Source organism: Cyanistes caeruleus, chromosome 9 (genome assembly GCF_971803275.1).
Source record: "Cyanistes caeruleus chromosome 9, bCyaCae1.hap1.1, whole genome shotgun sequence".
Classification (NCBI taxonomy): Eukaryota; Metazoa; Chordata; class Aves; order Passeriformes; family Paridae; genus Cyanistes; species Cyanistes caeruleus.
In genome coordinates, this window is record NC_141709.1 from 29,086,365 (window position 1) to 29,105,564 (window position 19,200).

Below are 19,200 nucleotides of genomic sequence, written 5' to 3' on the forward strand. Positions count from 1 at the left end.
CTTGCCCTCACGGTAACAGATGTAGGACGTAATTTGTCTGTGTGACAGATAACACAACAATACTTGCTGTAAAACTGATCCTTGCAAGAGCTGTCTTCCTGCAGTGAAATTTAGGCATCCTTTTTGCAATTCTGCTCCGCTGATGCACATTTCCATCCGTGCAGATGTGAACAGGAAGTGCTGGTGTTTCACCACGAAGGGGATGCACGCCGTGGGGCAGTCGGAGATCGTCATTCTCCTGCAGTGTTTGCCTGATGAGAAATGTTTGCCTAAGGATATCTTTAACCATTTTGTGCAACTTTACCGGGATGCCTTAGCAGGTAGGAATGCTCTCTGCTAAAAAAGCTTTGAATAGATGATCATATAGGGTCAGATACATTTTTGTCACAGCAAATGCCTCTTTTTGTATAAAAAAAATATAAAAGAGAATAATGATCAAAGTTGATAGGGAAATGAATTGTTGGTTGTCAGTATCCAGTGCTCTAGTGATCTCACCAAATAAAATGCTGGTAACCTGGGGAACTGCTCCAAAGATCTTCCAGCCAGAAAGAAAATGCTGAGAAATCTTGTGGTTAGTATGTTCAATATCTCCAGACAAGTTAGTTCAGAAGTTTTATTCTCATAATGCCTGTGTGTATTCCTACATTATGCAGATCCTATTTATATTTTAAAATAATATATGTATGTGTGCCCAGAATGAACTGTTCAGCATTTCAGAAATCATCCCTGAATTTTGAATTTTTGTATCTTGATTGCAAGATTTTTATATAAATCATTGCACATTTTACATTTGCTAAGTAAATAAGCTTCCACTTCTAGTTATTATTGTTGGACCTTAGAATTCAAAAACCTTTGCATAAGGAAAAATGCAAGTATTTGGTTCCACTGATCAGAAAATAAAGCTTGTTTTCCAGAGGAGAAATTGGATCACATTAAGCTTATGTGCTGAAAGTACATTTACAAGAGGTTCTGCCTATCATTCATAATGCCTTTGGAGTGATTGAATCCAGTACTTTAATAAAATAATGAAAGATATTTGTTTCCTAAAATATCTTCGCACAACAAAGGTCAGCTTGTCCAGAGAGGTTGCCAGGTTCAGAATGTATTATTATCCTATGTCATAATGGATCTTGTGTGCATGGCAAACAACTACTGTTCTAAACCTCAGTTCATTTTCTTTGTCTTATAATGATGTTATTCAGAGGGAGATAGATATGAAAAATGGCAAGCATGTGTATATAAATGTGTATATATGTATATTGCAGATATAAATCCAGCTTGGTGTGTACATTGCTATGAATTTCTGTATAATTACACTACAGAAATACATAATTTATAACTCCTACATAATGTATTTGGAATTCTTTTTTTAGTACTGTAGTGGTAGTAATTTGATATCCTACAATTCCACTGGTGCGAAGAGCTGCTTACTATTGTACAATTCTTAATCAGAAACCAAATGTCGCTGTTGAAGAATTCCACTGTGTGTTTCTTTTTGTAGGATCTGCTGTGTGTTGTATTTCAGACATGAAGGATGAGTAGACAGACACCTTCAGTTACTGTGTAATGCCTGCAGGTTTTGTAGAATAGTGCACCTTAATAAACTCCCAAAGCACTTTGGAACGCTCTCTCAATATCCATCCTTTTTTTCTTCCCAAGGCACGCGTTGTTTGAGAGGCAGAAGGATCTGTTAGCATGTTTGTAACTTGGCTGCTTTAAACATTATTCAGGCAGAGAGGAGGTGATGCTGTAGGGGTTTCAGTTTGGTGTCTGTAATCCCTTGGAAGTGGTTAGCAGTTCTGCTCTTGTAGGTGGAGCCGTGCTTGCCAGGCTGTTCATTTCAAAGGTACTGCACCTCTCCTGGCAATGAGATGATTTAGACATTGAGAGCAAACAAGAATTCCCAGTAGAATTTAGAGACAATTTAACAGCCTGCCTCACCATTTCATTTCTCAGTATATAATACTTTGGCTTAAATATATTCTGTATCAAGAAACTGAAATAAATTCTGTGGATGTTTTTTATTTTATTTATTTATTTATTTATTTATTTTTGTTTATTTCCTTTAGTATAAGTTTTCTTAAAAACAGTAATAAAAGAAAAAGACACTACAGTACTTTTTATTGGAATGGAAACAAGAATTACTTTTAATGTTGTTGATTTTGCTATGAAGTGATTTTAGATTTCTTGTTTTCAGCAGAAAAACACAGCATCCCTTTTTGTTTGTTTGATTAAAGCCCAATCCATAGCAAATTATTTTTTCATGAGTCACATGAATTTAGGAGTTTGAATTTTGTGCTCAGGCCTAGAAGCACATAGTTCTTGTATGTACTTGTGCCTCTTCCCAGATATTTCTGCTTTCCTGAAGGGATAACTTGTTCTGGAGGCAGAGTCCTGCCCTCTGTGCTGGGTGTTGTTTGCAGGCTGGCTCTGGTAGGGTGGCAGCAGAGAGATTTTGAAGGAAAAATGGCATTTTTCACTACAGGCTATATGCATGCGAGTTATAAAAAAATAAAGTAAATTAAGGCAAGTATTTGTTGCTGCTCACTTTTCATCACTTTACTTTTTCTCTGGCCCCTCTGTCATCAAGCTCCCTCTGTGTTGCTTTTCTTGTTTTGAAATTGGAAGCTAATGATTTCTCTTGTGGTTGTAGCAGTTGCCCTGCTGTAGTAGTAATCCCGTGATTATCCTTGTCTGTTGGCCATAAGCCTGGCAGTGAATGGGAAAATGAGAATTTCTGTCCCTCTGAATGGGTACTTTGAGGCAGTTGGATGTGTTAATGTAGTGCTGCCAGAGATGCCCTAGTGCATCAGCTCTGTGCTGGAAGACAATAAAAGCTACTGTTACTTTTGTAGTGCAAATGTAAATGTGGCAACTGTCTGAAATGGCTTTGAGGTTTTTGGGGGTATTCCTTGTGAGGGTCGGTCTATCCCTGACACCGTTGGTGCATTTTTTTACCCAGCGTGGTTTTAATTAAATATGGTGGAAGTTAATAGTCAATCTCTAAAGAAGCCCATGTAGATGTTCTGAACAGAGAACAGATTAACCAAGGAATACATCCCTGCAACTGGTCTGTGGAAAGGTGGAGACAAAAATCAAACTTCATATGAGGTGTGTGAGTGATGTTAGGAATACTGCCACAGAGTAGCCTGAGAGTTTTGGATGTTGGCAGCTGCTGCTCTCACTGATAGTAAGTGAAGCATTATGGCCCTTGGCAATGGGAGTAAGCTCTTTCCGAGTTACTTTCTGATGTGTTACAAAAAAAAGATGCTGCCCACAGCCAGAACTTTGAATATGGAGCTGATGAGGTTTTTCTCAGTGTTGGCATCTGCTACAGATGTGTTGGGGCATCAAGGTACATTCATGGTCTTGGCTGTTCTATGGCTCTTTGTGGCTCTTGGAGTGACTTGGCTTGTGTGCCTTTTCCAAAGGAAATGTGCTCATTTGCTCTTGAAAAAAATCCATCTGGCAAGATTGTTCACAGGTAAATTTTGCTTTGCATCTCCTGCTGCAGGACTGGGGTGCTGGGGTTTTCAGGCTGCCAGCAGAGTTTGGTACATGGCAGTTCCTGGCTTTTCCAGATGGCAGTGGAATGAGGCTGGATGGACTTCCCCAAACCACAAATAAATGTCTGGCCTGAGTCTGGATGCCATTAACTTTTTTTTGATCTAGCATTAACCAAAAAACAGGAAGCATACACTAAGAATTTAACCTCACTGTTTTTTAGTAGAAGTACCTAACTGGCTTCAACACACATTAAGGGCCATAAATAAATACAGGAATCTCTTTATTTTCCCATCTACCTTTCCTGGTAAAGACTATTTTGAGGCCAGAAGGAATTGCCAAACTGCTATACAAAGCACATTGTTCATCACGGAAGGATGTATAAGTGTAGGATTCAAAACACCATGGATAAAAGCATCTTTTTTTTTCTGGAGACTTTGTAGAGGTGCTTAAGATTTAAAGTCAAGGATAAACCAGTATAATTGAGAAGAGAATAAGTACTGACCTCCTGCAGAACTGCTTTAGATGAATCATGCACACTTAAAGCACTTCCTAAATAATGTCAGTTGTCTGATGTCAGGTGCTGGAACTTAATATATGGAAAGGCACCTTTCTGCTCACTCTGAGATTGCCTCATTAGAAAGGAAGTTGTGATATGTTTTAAATTAAATTACATGCTTTTGCAAAGGATAGTTATTTTTGAAGGTTTTTCTGACGCCTACACTTTCTCTACAAGCCTCTGAAACAGTTCTGTGCTTAAAATGTGTAATGGTGCAGTGGGTTGGATTTGACAATGTCAGGCTGGGAATAGCAACTTCTCAGTGGGGCTTTGGCTTGGAATCACCTTCAGAGACAGGGCAGGAAAGACTGACAACCCGTGGTCAGGGCAGAAGTGTTTGGGGGACAAGCCCAAAGAGGCTTTTTGACTTGGTTGTGCTGACTTAAAAGGGCACTAAAGAAGTGTGTAGGAAAACACTTGCTTCTTCCCAAGCTGTCCACATCCAGGCTCTTAAACTGTTATAAATAATGAATTGCAGCACAGCGACCTAATCCCAGTAATTTGTCCTCTTAAAGTGGTGGCAGCCTCTTGGAGCTTGCACTGTGCAAGCTGCTTGTGTCAGAAGGAGTAATTTATGATTCTGTGGCTTATGGAAGGAAAGGGCTGAACAGCTGAGTTGCAGATTCCACTCTAAGGGTTTTTTCCACGTTTCCGTTGGCTGAAAAATTCTTATTAAGGCATCCCAGGCGTGTGAGCTGATGAAACTCCATCTCCTGAAACGGAAAAAATAAGTAGTCATCCCCTTCTGCTGCAGCACTTGGCACCAGTCTCAAGTGGAAATGTCTGATTGCTTTGTCATTCCAGTGGGCAGTGCCACACGTCTCAGATCCGTGCAGGATTGTACAGCTGTACTCTGCTTGGCCTCTTCACAGAGAAAATACACAGAAAAGGGGGCAGAATTCAGTGCAGGTTGGAAGTTCATACACGTCATAGACTTGAAGGGTAAAAAGGATTATTGTGGTCAAGTTGTTGGAACTGAGAACCTCACCAAGTAACTTTATTATCAGGCCTGTAGCTGTATTTGGGTAAGAACAGATGGGAAGGGGAAAAGGAAGTATAAATGAAGAAGAGGCGATTAGTGAGGGTAGGTGGGAACTGCAAAAGCAAATGAGTGCCAGCAGCTATTTTAGATAAGTGAAAATCTTTCTCATGAACACCAGTGGATACACTTGTTTGCGCTCACTAGCAGGATGCCCACGTTGGTGCATTGGTGTTTCACTGAGCAGGCATTAGTGTCCCAACACAGCTGACAGAGCTGCATTTGCACATGGGCAGGAGCAGGGATTCTCAGCAGCTGACATTTGATGTGGCTCTATTATTCATGGTAGCTTGACCAGTAGCTACTTCTCATCAAATATGCTCAGCTGAGAAGTTGTAGCCACTCCAAGAGTTCTGGGGTTTGATCTGGGTGATCAGCTTTGGCCTGTGTGTATCTGGCTTTGCAGGACAGTGGCAAGCTCTGCATGAGCCTCACCCTGCTATGGGATGCTGGGCTGCCAAAGCTGTCACTTTCTAACGCGGTACCTAATAAATTACTTTGTGCAGCATTTGTGAGTACAGAAAAAAAATAAAAATCCACAAAGGGGCCCTGAAATTTGAAAAATAAGGAAACCCCTGAGCTTATTTGTTAGTTGGAGTATAAAAGGAGCCTTTTGCTTACAGACCTGCCAGTCACTATATGTAAAGCTGGAGGGCCCAAGTCATGTGAAGGACAGTACTGAGTGATGATTGTGCCAAGATGGTCTGGGAGCCTGCAAAGCAGCATGGTGACATCCCCAGAGGGAGGGCTGGAATAGCTGTATTATTGTAACTTGTATTGCTGAGGATGTCAAAGTATCACTTCTGTGATTCATATTTTTACTTACTTAAAACCCAGCATTTGTCTGTGTGTGTATCATGCGTGTAAAAAGGAAGAAACTCTGCAGGCAGTGTCCAGTGGATGAGCAGATGGAGACGTGCACATCATCTCCTTGAGGTCAGATACAAACACTCTGTTAGGAGGTGGTGGAGAAAGAGCAGAAACTCCTACTTAGCAGTCTCTGTCTGCAGGTGGGAAAGCCTGGGAATGCTCCAGAAGCCCAGGAGGTCTGCATGAGTACCTCAGTCCCATGCAATTCCTCATGAGTGGTGTGATCAAGCACACCACGGTCTCTGAAATTGCCTTTTTCTTTGAGAGCAAATCAGGACTATTAATATTCACATCTCTCTATGGAGAATTGTGATCAGCTGTTCTGTACATTATTTGCATGCTGTTGTTGTCATTTGATAAAAGGAATCGCACCATGGTTCTTTGCTTCGATGTTAAATGCTGTGTTGGATGCTATAATAACCTAATCAACATTCAGATTCATTCAGCCATTTGAGTGTAAACATTTTTGGAAATTAGAAGCATCAAAGAATGAAAATGTGAATAAAAATTAGTGATGTTTCTCCCCTGTGTCTCTCTCAGTTGCATTTTACATTAAGTGTACTAATGAAATAAACAGTCTTTTGTGTAATTCTTGAAATGACCCAGATCTTCAATACGTGTCTGAGCAGTCACCCCAGTGGTTTGCCTAAATGTAAAGAAAACCAGGGGACATTAATTGTCTGATCAGGTGCACACCCCTCCTTAAACTGCAGCTGAGTCCAAAAGTTTAGTTCAAACAACTGCAGCTTCTGCAGCGGAAATCCCTTGAATATCTGTAAGGCACTGAAAAGAGGCTTTGTGTGGGTGTGTCTGTAGTGCCAGGGTAAGGTTTTTTATTGCTTAGCAGCAATACTGGCCTGAACTCTCCTGTGATATCCTGAGAGGGCAGCGAGGGCCTGGCACAGGTTTCCCAGAGCAGCTGTGGCTGCTCCATCCCTGGAAGTGTCCAATGCCAGGTTGGGGAGCTTTTGCACAGGAGGTAACCTGAGCACCTGTGTGCAGCAGTCATTGTTTCAGGTGTGGCTAATACACATTAATGCTCCAGGAAGCAAAGTGAATTTAACATGGATTTTTTTTCCCTTCTGAAAAACTCCTGACATTGTAGATACAGCTCTCAATCCAATGAAGTAATGAACTCTTTTTTTTCCCCATAGGTAACATTGTTGGCAACCTGGGACACTCCTTTTTCAGCCAGAGCTTCCTTGGAAGCAAAGAACATGGAGGGTTCTTGTACGTTGCAGCGACGTATCAGTCCCTGCAGGACCTGGTGCTCCCAACCCCACCATACTTGTTTGGCATTCTCATCCAGAAGTGGGAGACTCCCTGGGCCAAAGTGTTCCCCATTCGGCTGATGCTGAGACTCGGAGCTGAATACAGGCGTGAGTAGCAGGCACTGCTGGAGTAACTTCTGCAGGGGAATGGAGGAATTCTGCTTCAGAGCACACCCCCAGCCATGGATTGTTATCTGTCAGAGCCACCCAGGCTCAAACAGGCAAGGAAGAGCTGTGTGTCAGACCCACAGTGCAGCACTGAGGTGGTGATGGGACCTACAGCCTTTTTACAGCTCTGCTGGCTCATCAGGGAGGTTTTTGTGGAGACAAATCTAGCTCTGGGCATGTTTGTATCCAAATTTATTTAGAGACCTGAGAGTTATGTGCAGAACAAGTCTGATTAGCTGGCGTAGTTAGCACAAGGCAGAGCCTTTGAGATGTTAAGCTCTTTCCATGCTGAAATGAAAGACCATTTGCTTTTAGGTTTTTAAAACCTGGTCATTTTCCAGAGAGCAACAATATGTGTGCATGGCAAGCTTGGCAGTTTGTTGCAAAAATTCTGTTGCAACTAATAATAAAAAGGCTGGAGACAATGTTTCATCTGAACAAAATCTTAGCAGTTAGCATGAAATTAGCATAAAGTTAAAATAATTTTCAAGAGACATTTACCATTGCTGTAGTAAAGGCATTACTGGCAGTTTCCACCATGACAGGCCAAAAATTGTATGTCTTACTCATCTGCAGTTTTAATTGGCATGTCTCATTAATCTAATTTACTGTGAAAATGGTCTGTTGTTGATTTTTCCCAGAACTTTTTCAGAACATTTTTAACAGAATAAGTTTTATAATATGCTGTATAGAGATTTGTTGCTTTACCTTTTAAAGTTTTGAGAACACTGGGAATTTTCCACAAAATATGTGTGTTGCTGGAGGAAAAAAATAAAATCCTCAAAATTTGCCTTCCGAGGATGATGACAGAAGGTTAAACTTGTCCAAAGAAACATTCATGTTAAGGGTGTGTAGGTTTTTGTGGGTATCTGTTGGCATTTTTTTAAGTAGCGCATTTATTCTCATCAGTATTTAGAAAAACAAACAAAAATGCTCTTATTTTGGATGTGACATCTGTTTCTGAGCACAGAAATAAGTGTTTTGATAATGACAAAAGTACCTGCTCTGATATATTGGGAAACCAGGCTTTGCATCTTTCCAACAGCTGTGGTTTGGATTTAGGCACACTCCCTTGAGCTGTGCCAGTTGTGACTGCAGGGCACTGCCTCAGTTTCTCCCTGGAAGGTGCTGCTTTTATGTCCTCGGGTTGCTGGGTGTGCAGAAAACATCTGCTGAGCATCCGCAGATCAGCCCAACAGCTCAGGCTCAGGGAATTTGGTGCATCTGGGATGAGCTGCTGCTTAAAACCAGGGTGGCAGCACAGGAAGTTCAGCCCTTGCTGGTGCCTCAGGGCACTGTGCTCGGGTTGGTTGCCATGTGGTGTGTGGCACTTTCAGATACCAAGCCAGTGTCCAGAGGTTGGAGCTGATTTCAATCAGGAAATCCTCATGTTATTCACATGATGCTGAGTGCTCTGCAGTCCCTTCTGACCACACTGAGAACTGGGAGTGTGGCATTTGGGGAAATCAGGCTGAGTGTTTGCCTGAGGATAGCTTAAGAATCCTCCTTCAAACATGTGTTTAGGAAACCTTGGCATTATGTACCAGGGCATGAGTCATGTTCCAAGCATTGTGATGGCTTCTGCTGCAACATAACATAATGCAGGCAGATCCATGCCCTGCACTCAGAATTGCATCACAGATGTTTTACAGGTATGGACATCAGCCAAGGAATGCAGATATTTTACATCACTGACATACCATAAATGTCCTTTAAATTGTTTTTGACGTACCCCTGGGGAGTTTGCCACACTCTCATGAAATAATGAAAACAGGAAATAAAATAATCTGGGTTATCACTTGAATGTCACATGTCAGCCACAGAATTGAAAGACTGATGATGCTGTAGTGGAGAGCAGCAGGATGGTTGTACAAAAATAGGAGCCATTTCCAAGAAATAGCCTGAAAAAAGCACTTAGAAAGGTCAACTTTGCCATCAGGACCCAGGTCACTTATTTCAGGTTTATAGTGTGGCACCTGTTAGCTTTCCACACAAGTTACTCTTGTTTCTAGCATGGTGGGCAAGCAGCCATGACACATGTAAGGTCATTATAATGTTGAACCCTTCTGTCCTTTTGCTTTTTAAATTCCAGTCTTCCCAGTCTCTTCTTTAGCTGCTGCTTACCACATTCAGCTGTGGAGATGATATTTAGGTCTGGTTTTGTAGAATCTGATTATGTAAATTTCCATCTGACCTGTTCTTTTCTGTTTTATTGCAGTTTATCCATGCCCACTTTTTAGTGTCAGATTCCGTAAGCCTTTGTTTGGAGAGACTGGACACACGATCATGAACCTCCTTGCAGTAAGTCTGTGCTGGAATTTGTACATTCCATTGGTGTGAGTGGATCTGTGTGGGGAGATGGGGGCTCCAGGTACACATAGTAGCTGGAAGGTCCAGGAGGTGCAAGAGGAAGTAGTGGGGATTTGGATGAATTTCCCTGCTGGTACTGAGAGTGGGTGTTAGCTTTCAACAACACAGTGAATTATAACAAGTCAAATCCCAAACCTGGCTGCTGGGGGATGTTTGGATCTTGAAATAAGTGCATTGTTTGCTCAGATTGCTTCCTCAGAAGTGTTGGGTCATCACAGTGTGCAGTCACAGCTCTCTGATTACACCACACTCCGACTGAAGGGACGTTATTATCTCTTCCTACTTTGCAAATATTTTCAATATATGAAATTCTCTTTGATGCATGACTTAATCTCACTGCTAGAAAAACAAGTAACTCTATCTAGTAATGAAACAGAACACAGCAAATTTTCTTACATACAGTGATGATATTCAAGGTTGGAGAACATTAATATTGATGTACAAAAATGTGTGAAATGACTAACAGCCACAATGACTTTTTTTTGTTTGTGTACTGCAATAACATGAGTTGCACACTGTGGTATCTCTGTCCCTCCCTACCTTCTAGTCACTGATTACAATTATTTGAATGGGCTAAGTGGTAGTCACTAGGATAGTTATGAAACCTACAGTGTTAATGATGATCATCATGGCTAACTTAAAATCTTCTTTTAATTATCAGGACTTCAGAAACTACCAGTACACACTGCCTGTGGTCCAAGGTTTAGTGGTTGATATGGAAGTCAGAAAAACCAGCATCAAAATACCTAGCAACAGATATAATGAGGTAATGCTTATAATACATAAGTTTGTGTACAGTTTCTTTGTGATTGGAGTACCTGGGATCTAGAGGAATTTTTATTTTATTCAGTACCACTAAGCAAAAATACCTCAAAAGCAAATAGTAACTGTGTAATGCGCACAGCTTTTGGAAATGAATGAGCCTGGCTTCACAGGAAGAATGCAGTTCCATTAAGTATTAGTTAAACTCTTAAACTCTTTTTCTTCAGGTTTTTGAACTGTTTACATAAAGTGTCATATGTTTGATTTGAGCAAGTAAGTTCACAAACTTTACACTCGAGGTAAACTGGGAAGAAAACATCCATTAGCTTTTCTCATTTGTGTTGTGTGTTCCCACTCACAGCATTTTGTAGTATTGTTGGATTGCTGATTATTTTATATAAAAGTTCCCTCAATGTTGAAATTTTATACTTGATTTCTGGTGTGAAAAAATCAGTCAGCATCTGTAGGAGTTAGTGCTGCTAACTAGAGAAAGCTGGGGGAGGAGGTATTTTAACAGTAATGAAAGGGAACAGTGGAGAAGGGGATTGATTTCGTGTTCTGTCTGAAGAGAAGGGGGTACCTTGGTAGTTTGAAACCTGTCAGAGTGGAGGTGAGAACAAACCTCCTGAGCAGAATGGTATTTGTAAAAGTTCTTGTAAGAGCAGAGCAGAGCAGAATGCAGCTTTATCTCAAGAGAGAATTTCCCTGCAGGAAGCATTTGAGTAAAATAAGTGAGAGGAAAAAAAAATTCATTGAAAAAAAGTGTTCTTTTATGAAGTTTGAAAAAGATGAAATTGATGAAGATAAAGGATCTGTTAAAAGGTGTTTTAATTTTTGATGCAGTTGTGCCAGATTGGAAGAGGTCAGTGAGGTTTGAATGAATTCAGTCTGGAATGGCACAGACAATGCAGTTCACTGTCAGCTGTGCCTGGTGTTTGCAAGGTGTCAGCTCCACTTGTGCCAGCTGTGGACTGAGCGGGACTGGGAGAGAATTCCTGTGTCAGGGACGTAGGAAAACCTCTGCATAGTGCTTGGCTTCTCTTCCTGGTGTGATGCAAGGATTCAACTTTTTAGATGGAGAAATTGTTACTTATTTAACATTGTTCATAGCTTTGATTCATTTGAAAAGTTGTATTAATAGGAATTTTTTCATGAGTTTACTTTGAATTAAGATTCGGCAATTCACAGAATATTCTGAGTTGGAAGGGACCCACAAGGATCATCGAGTCCAACTCTTAATGGCCCATACAGGGATCAGACCCATCACCCTGATGTTACCATCACCCTCCTCTAACCAAGCCAGTCTCCAGATGAATTAAATAATAAGACCTTTACTTTTATTTAGAAAGGACCTTTACTCAGATGTTTTCACTATCTAAAAAGTGAAAAACTAACTTGAAATCTCATGCATGTATTCAATGGGGAGAATTCAGCCTGTGGTTAACAAATTACAATTGATATATAGTTTTGCTATTAAATACATATTTTTGTCTTCAAAATTATTTAAATTTTCTAAAGGTTAGAGGTCCCTAGTTGCTTGTTTAGTCCCTCAGCAAAGGTGACTGTTATTTCTTAATCAGTTGCCTTCCAAGGAAGCACAGTTGCCACATCCAGCAGTTTCTCGTTGTGCTGAAGGCAACTGCCAGGCTCCACAAATGTGGCTGTTCTGGAGCTAAAATCCAGTTTCTGGAGCATGACATGATCAACTGGATAATGAAAGACACTGTAGTCTGATGTAAAATCTTAATTAAGTTTCCTCCCCAAACATTACACCTGTGCTTGCATTTGTCAATAGCGAGCATCAGTTAATGTTCCTGACACTGTAATTAAGGTTTTCTGTTGGACTGAGAGAGACAAATGTGTTGTGTGTAGCCTGCATGCTTATCAGCTCCAGGAAGCAGAGGTGGGAGTGTGAGTGCTGTTAGGAGATGTCAAATAATTCCGTATTTTTCTGGGTTTTCACTGCGGGGGGATTTGTGTCGTTTAATTTGACTTTTTTTATTTTAACCAAACATGTCATTTTCGTGTTTGAAACAAATTCCAGAGTTGGGTGACTCCCTCAGTTTTCTTTTGTATCAAAAATCACCAAGTCTGAGCCTCCACAAAGAGGAAGAGTGGAGAAAAGAAAAGAAGCTATATAATCTACAAGGGTATTTTGTCAAGGTGTATGTTACATATACTGGGTGTATGTTAGATGATAGTCAGCAGAACTGAAGGGCAGATTTATCACCAACTTTTTTTGATGCTTTCTGGAGGCCTCCTTTGAAAAAATTTTTTTGGATGTCCATGATTTGGATATTTTTTTAAAGTCTTTAAATTGGGAACCTTGATCCCAGCTTCACCAGTTCATGCAGGTGAAGCACAGAGCCACTGAAGGTTTGGTGTCTGGCTGTGGCAGAACAGGATGAAATGGCCCCAGTCTGAGAGCCCATGTGGCACTGAACTGTGGAGGGGCAATTCTGATTTATGTCATTAACAACTGTAGCTGTGTAAACAAACCAAGTATTTCCTCCCAGGGTTGTTCTCATCGGTTTTTTTTTTTCCCCATGTATTTTTAAAGCCAGGTAGAGATAAAACCTTTTGCAACTTCTGTAGCTCAGCTATCCCTTATACCACTTACCTTAATTGCACAAAAGGTGGCACTTTAAAGCATCCAGGCAGTAAAAGACCTGAACCCTCTTCTCAAAAGCAGTTTATGGTTCTGAGTGCTAAAACCTGACATGGAATATGAGAACCTGAGAAGCTTCTGGTTAAACTGCTCCAAGAACCACCTATTTATGGAAGTGCTTGATGAACTGGGTGGAAATGCTAAAGCTTTGTGTTTGCAGATGATGAAAGCCATGAACAAATCCAATGAGCACGTGCTGGCAGGGGGAGCGTGTTTCAATGAGAAGGCAGACTCACATCTGGTGTGTGTGCAGAACGATGACGGCAACTACCAGACACAGGCCATCAGCATCCACAACCAGCCCAGGAAAGGTGAGGGGAGCCCTGCCTCTGTTGCTCTGCATGGCTGCTTGGCCCCTGTGTTGCTGCCCCAGCTTTGTGGGGCTTTGTGAATTGGCTACAGCTGCATTTGGCTGGGTTTCACCCAGTTTTTGTTAGAGAAAATCAGTCTGACTGCTGGCATCCCTGACTGGGCAGCTTTGTGCTGGAACTGACTTAGGCAACACCTCTCCATTAGTAATGAAAGCTGGCTTTGGCATTATTGGATGTGTAGGTGAGGTTGTGGTTGCTTGTACTTGACCTACACTATGTGAAAGGAAGACTAGATTCAGTGGGACAGAAAGTTATACAAGAATAACCAACCACAGCAGCATTTTAATAATTCATCTTCCAAAAACTTCTCATTTTCACCTTAATTAGACCATTAATTTCCAGGGTATATTTTTGTTACAGTGTGCTGAAAGGCTGCAGCAGCTGTGTGCTGAGAATTTAAATGCTGTGGGTTTGGGGACATTTCTGGCAAAGACATTTAAACAATCTCTAAATGAGAACAAGACAGAGGCTGAGTTGGATGTTTTGCCCAGTATCACTGGTCACTCCAGCAAGTGTACTGGCATGGAATGTCACTTGGGACTGATAGTCTTGTCTGACTTCTGTTAACTTCTCCTATGGGACAAGAAGAGAGATTTCTAGCAGGAATTTCATAATGCTTAGTAGTCATTGAAGATAATTTCACTTTAAGGCAGGTGGCTTTGAGCTGTGGCCTTGCTGGTGGGTTGGTGTTACAGAGTGATCCATAAACAGCTCACTCATAATCTACCAGCTGTGTGGGAACATTTAGAAGTTGTGTACTTGGTTACCCAAAATTAGTCATTCTGAAACTCAGAGGTGTCTAGGGCATGGATAGAGGGAGAGTGATAAAGTACAAGCATTCATTAATTTAGACAAAAACAGTTGTCCAATTTAGAAAATAACTGTGTGCTTTGCCTTTGCATATCCAAGCTTATGATGTGCAATATAGGCACCAGAATTCCAAGCAGCATTTGTTCTGATTCAGGGTGGTCACTTCTCTGGATGATAGAGCTGTGATACCTGATCTTGGGTAAGGCATCGCTTTGACAAAAGCCTCACTAAAATCTCTCCTGTTGTTGTTGCAGTGACTGGTGCCAGTTTCTTTGTGTTCAGTGGAGCTTTAAAATCCTCTTCAGGCTACCTTGCCAAATCCAGTATTGTGGAAGGTAAGAACTGAACTGCTTGCTTAAAACACACTGCTCTCTTTGCCCAGCTCAGCTCTGCCGCTAGCAGGGCTCTCTCTGCTCATATGCCTTGGGCTTTGGAGTCTTGCTGCTGCTTCAGCTTTATCCTACTTAGCAAAAACCACCCTGTTCCCTTTAACAAGGAGGAATTTGTGCAGATGCTGCAAAACAGGGTCACAAGAAAATGAGGGTAAGATACTAAATACTTGGCTTGGGAGCCTGTGATCAATTCACTGGTTTGGGCTGAATGAGGAAATTGTGAGCCTAAGAAATGCAGAATGTATAATCCATCAAACAGCAGAGGAAGCCCTGCTAAAATTCCTCTGCTACCAAATAGCTCTGCAGTGTGCAAAGGTGTGAATGTGCATTGTTTATGTGCTTGTATGTGGGCAGATGAGAACATGACAGGTTGAGATCACTGAGCTGATCCCTCTCAGATCTGGTTTGTTGTATCACAGAAAGAGCTGGTGCTGGGGTGCTCCAGCTGAAAGCTGTTAGTGCCTGCTAGCTGAGCTGCACAACTGTGCAGTCAGGTCCCTGCAGCTGTGACAATGCAGGCAGGAGAGCTGTAGCAGTGCTCTTGCCCTCGCTGGTGAGGGATGCCAGGTGCCCACATGAGCAGTCAGCTGGCAGAGCCCCGAGGGCGAGCAGGAGCTCCTCCTGCTGCACCAGCTCCAGGCTCGAAGCTCTCAGTGTGTGGCCATGGCTGGGTCCCTGGGCTGACAGGCAGCCCATGCCACCAGAGCATGCAGGTCACTGTGCCATCTCCTGTGTCTAGCTGGTGCTGAGGGTAAGACAGAGGCACAGGGGGACTCCAGCTGTATATGGAGAAGTGTTTCACTTCTGTTCTTTTAGCCGTAACTGAGGATTGACCCAAAGTGGTGCTGGGTTAATGGTTGGACTGGATGATCTTGGAGGTCTTTTCAACCTTAATTCTGTGAATCCAAATTCTGTATCTTTTGCCACTGTCAGGAAAGCACTGACTTCTGAACCACTGTCACTGCTGGATTGCTGCTTCCAGAGCCAACAGAGATGACTGGTGTCACCTGGGGTTTCTGAGGGTGGCCTAGGGCAGTTGTGAGGCAAACTCACGGGGACTTTGCTACAGCTGACTTCATCTGGGAGCTGTCCTTCTCTTACTGTTGTGTTTTCCCTCATCAGCACTCAGCAAGTTTGCGTTTCAGGGGTGTGAGTGTTAAGAAATGGGTTTATGAAGCACTGGTGCCCACGATGCTTAAAATGAACATTTAATTTCTGTTGCAAACAGAGGAAGGATGTTTGGTTTTTTTTCTACATAGGCTCTGTTTGGCATGGCTTATCTTGGTTTATAAGGATTTCTTGGTTCCCTAGATGGAGTGATGGTCCAGATAACTGCTGAGAACATGGACTCTTTGAGACAGGCCTTGAGAGAGATGAAAGACTTCACCATCACCTGTGGCAAAGTAGATGCTGAAGACCCTCAGGAACACGTTCACATTCAATGGGTAGAAGATGATAAAAACTTTCATAAGGGGTAAGTAGAGGAGCAGTCACTTGATATTGGTGCCTGTTAAAAATTTCAATTGATCTTCTAAGGCCCGTGAGTCTTCAAATCAATAGGAATTAAAAGTCTGTGCTTCTGTTTTGAGTGATAAGATGCAATTAATTGTAATGGAAATGGAATTGAGATACCAGAGCTTTGGGGCATCCATTTAGAAAATTTGCAATGCTGTGGATTTTTTTGGCATTGCCGATATCCAGTTATTGGAAACCAGTAATCTGTCTCCAACTCTCAGTGCTGAACCCTGCACACTGTGGTCACTTTGCTCTGTTGGTGCTTAGTTTGCACTAAGTAGAGTTGGAAACAAAATTGCTGAACATCAACAGTATCTTTAGACACTTGATAGTTAAGCCAAAAGAAAGGTGGATTTGGCAGCTGAAGTATTTATGACAGTAAAGTGCTGTTGTGATGGATTCCATATTTCAGGAATCAGCACCTAGAAAGGATATTTCTGTAGTTTTGGGCTCTCCAGATCAATCTTAGGGTCTGCAATCAAGTCCTGGCTCGTGTAAGTTGTGTTTCAGGTATTGATGGCCTACACTGAGTTTAGGAATGAACAGAAGTCCAGCCTGTGTGAAACACCTCATTACTCTGTCAGAACCTTACAGGATCTCAGCTGTGCTGCAAAGCTTTGTTGAGAACCTTCAGGAAGGTTCTTCCTGCACCTGCATTGTGCGTGTGACCCCTTTCAGGAACTGCCCTCTGATTCCAAGGTCATTCTCTTCTACAGAGGGCTCTGTCCAGCTCAGGCCTTGTGCTGAGTCACAGTTCACTCTCCTCCTTCCCTTTTGCAGCGTTGTGAGCCCTATTGATGGCAAGCCCATGGAATCTATAACCAGCGTGAAGATATTCCACGGCTCCGAGTACAAGGCCAACGGGAAGGTCATCCGGTGGACAGAGGTGGGTCCATCAGCCCGGCACGGGAGCCAGCTGCTCCCCCATTCACCACAGGAAAAGCAGCACATGCTTCCCCACCAGCCTTTCCTGTGGTGCCTTTCACAGGGAGCTGCAGGGTGGCATCCTGCAGGATAAAACATCCTCCCACTGCATGTGCTGCTCCGGCCACTGCTGCTCACATCAGGGTTGTTCAGCATGGCGGGACCACAACAACACTTGCTGTGTTACACACAGGAACAGTTGGCTTCATTTGTCTTTGTGTTAAAAGCTGCCTTTCTACATGGAGACAAATCTTAATATAAATTGTTTTTTAATGAAATGTTATTTTGAGCCACTTTCTCTAAAATGTTGCATGTTATAGTGCTGTGGCATAAATCACTCAGAAACTGCTTGCATGGCTGATGTTGCCTGTGACTGTGCCAGCAGACAAATGCTGATGTCAAAATATTTCTGTGTTTCAGTTTGCCTGCTGAGGAGGAACCAAGTTCCTTACTCTGCAGCTCAGCCCCTGTGTGCCCTTTTTCCCCAGGTCACTTGGGCTCAACAGAAACAAATTCAGTGACAAAAATAGCAGAGATCTTTGGGCTTGCATTAAGTGTAATTTTTCTGAACTTAAAAACCTGCTTTTGAACAGATGTTATTAAAACCACGTATCATACATAGTGAATTTCCATAGCAAGGCTTTTGACCAGATCTGAGGTTTCAGAGGATTATTTAAATTTAAATCTTTCTTCTGAAATTTTTTTATTTTTTCCTCCCTAAGGTGACTTGTCAACCAAATTTTCTAGAAACGCCAAGTGTCACGTCTTATGTTCCCTTCAGGTGTTTTTTCTGGAAAATGATGAGCAACACAATGGTTTGAGTGACCCAGCTGATCACAGCAGACTGACTGAAAATGTGGCAAAAGCTTTCTGTCTGGCTCTGTGTCCTCATCTGAAACTGCTGAAAGAAGATGGAATGACTAAGCTGGGTCTGCGTGTTACACTGGATTCTGATCAAGTAAGTCTTCAGTAGTTTGGGTTTAACTGGGGGGTTGTTCTCTTGTTCATTCCCCAGAAAAGGAATACACCACTTTAACCAGGAGAATGCTGAAAAAGTACCAGTATCAGATGCTAATCAGGTGCTGCTGCTGTTGTTTGGTATTTTGGGACATTTGTTGGAGCCAATGCCCAGCCTGAATTAACACAGGCTTGACCCCCACATGGCATGAGCAGCACCTGCTCCATGCTTAGAGAAGACTCTTAATTGGCCTTTTTGTCAGCAATTACTGCTGTGTGAGAATCCTGCTCATCCCAAGGAGCTGCTTTGAGAAAAGAGGAGAAAAAAGAGGCTTCTTTTACTCAGGCAGCCACTGGGAACACAAGGATGCACAAAGACAAGTGGAAAAGCTGCTTTAATGCCTGCTTGATCCAGTTCGAGTTCCTGACTTCCCTGGAAGATGCCACAGCTCTTCCTCCCTTCCTGCCCCCTGACTCATAGCCTGGTGTCCTGTTCTTAAAACCCACTCTTTGTATTTTTTAGGTTGGTTATCAAGCTGGGAGCAATGGACAGCCACTGCCCTCTCAATACATGAATGACCTGGACAGTGCCTTAGTGCCAGTGATTCATGGAGGGGCCTGTCAATTGAGTGAGGGGCCAGTCATAATGGAGCTCATCTTTTATATTCTGGAAAACATCTCATAAGAGGACTTCATTTTCTGTTCAGACCTGTTCCAGCAGCAGTTGTATCTGAATCATTTGCACTTTAAAACTGGAAAATTAAGCTTTTGTTAACACTATTGGGGAAGGGGGGAGGGGGGTGGGACAGTTGTTCCATAATTCTGAATCTTCTATGCATTGTCAACAACCAGAGGATCAGGGCAGCTTCTATACTACAACATGGCTATGCTATCCTTGCAGCTAATCCACTTCTGTTACTGTTTAGAAAAATGCTCATGTTTAAAGACTTACAGTCATGTACTCTCAATGCTCAAAGGGTGCAAAGATCACTGGGGCGTAAATAAAAAGTGAAATTCCAA

At 42.2% G+C, this 19,200-nt stretch overlaps 1 protein-coding gene across 3 annotated transcripts in view; it reads left to right on the forward strand.

The window, feature by feature from the left end:
- Positions 1–19,200, forward strand: part of ZFYVE9 (zinc finger FYVE-type containing 9) — a 57,223-nt gene extending 38,023 nt beyond the window's left edge. For all 3 annotated transcript variants that reach the window (XM_023932412.2, XM_086842086.1, XM_086842085.1), the window contains exons 10-19: positions 165–320; positions 7,127–7,351; positions 9,630–9,712; positions 10,443–10,547; positions 13,372–13,522; positions 14,647–14,727; positions 16,096–16,258; positions 17,080–17,185; positions 18,005–18,181; positions 18,704–19,200. In XM_023932412.2, coding sequence (XP_023788180.1) covers positions 165–320; positions 7,127–7,351; positions 9,630–9,712; positions 10,443–10,547; positions 13,372–13,522; positions 14,647–14,727; positions 16,096–16,258; positions 17,080–17,185; positions 18,005–18,181; positions 18,704–18,865 — 1,409 coding nt within the window. In that variant the 3' untranslated portion in view covers positions 18,866–19,200. The remainder of the gene's footprint in view (positions 1–164; positions 321–7,126; positions 7,352–9,629; positions 9,713–10,442; positions 10,548–13,371; positions 13,523–14,646; positions 14,728–16,095; positions 16,259–17,079; positions 17,186–18,004; positions 18,182–18,703) is intronic.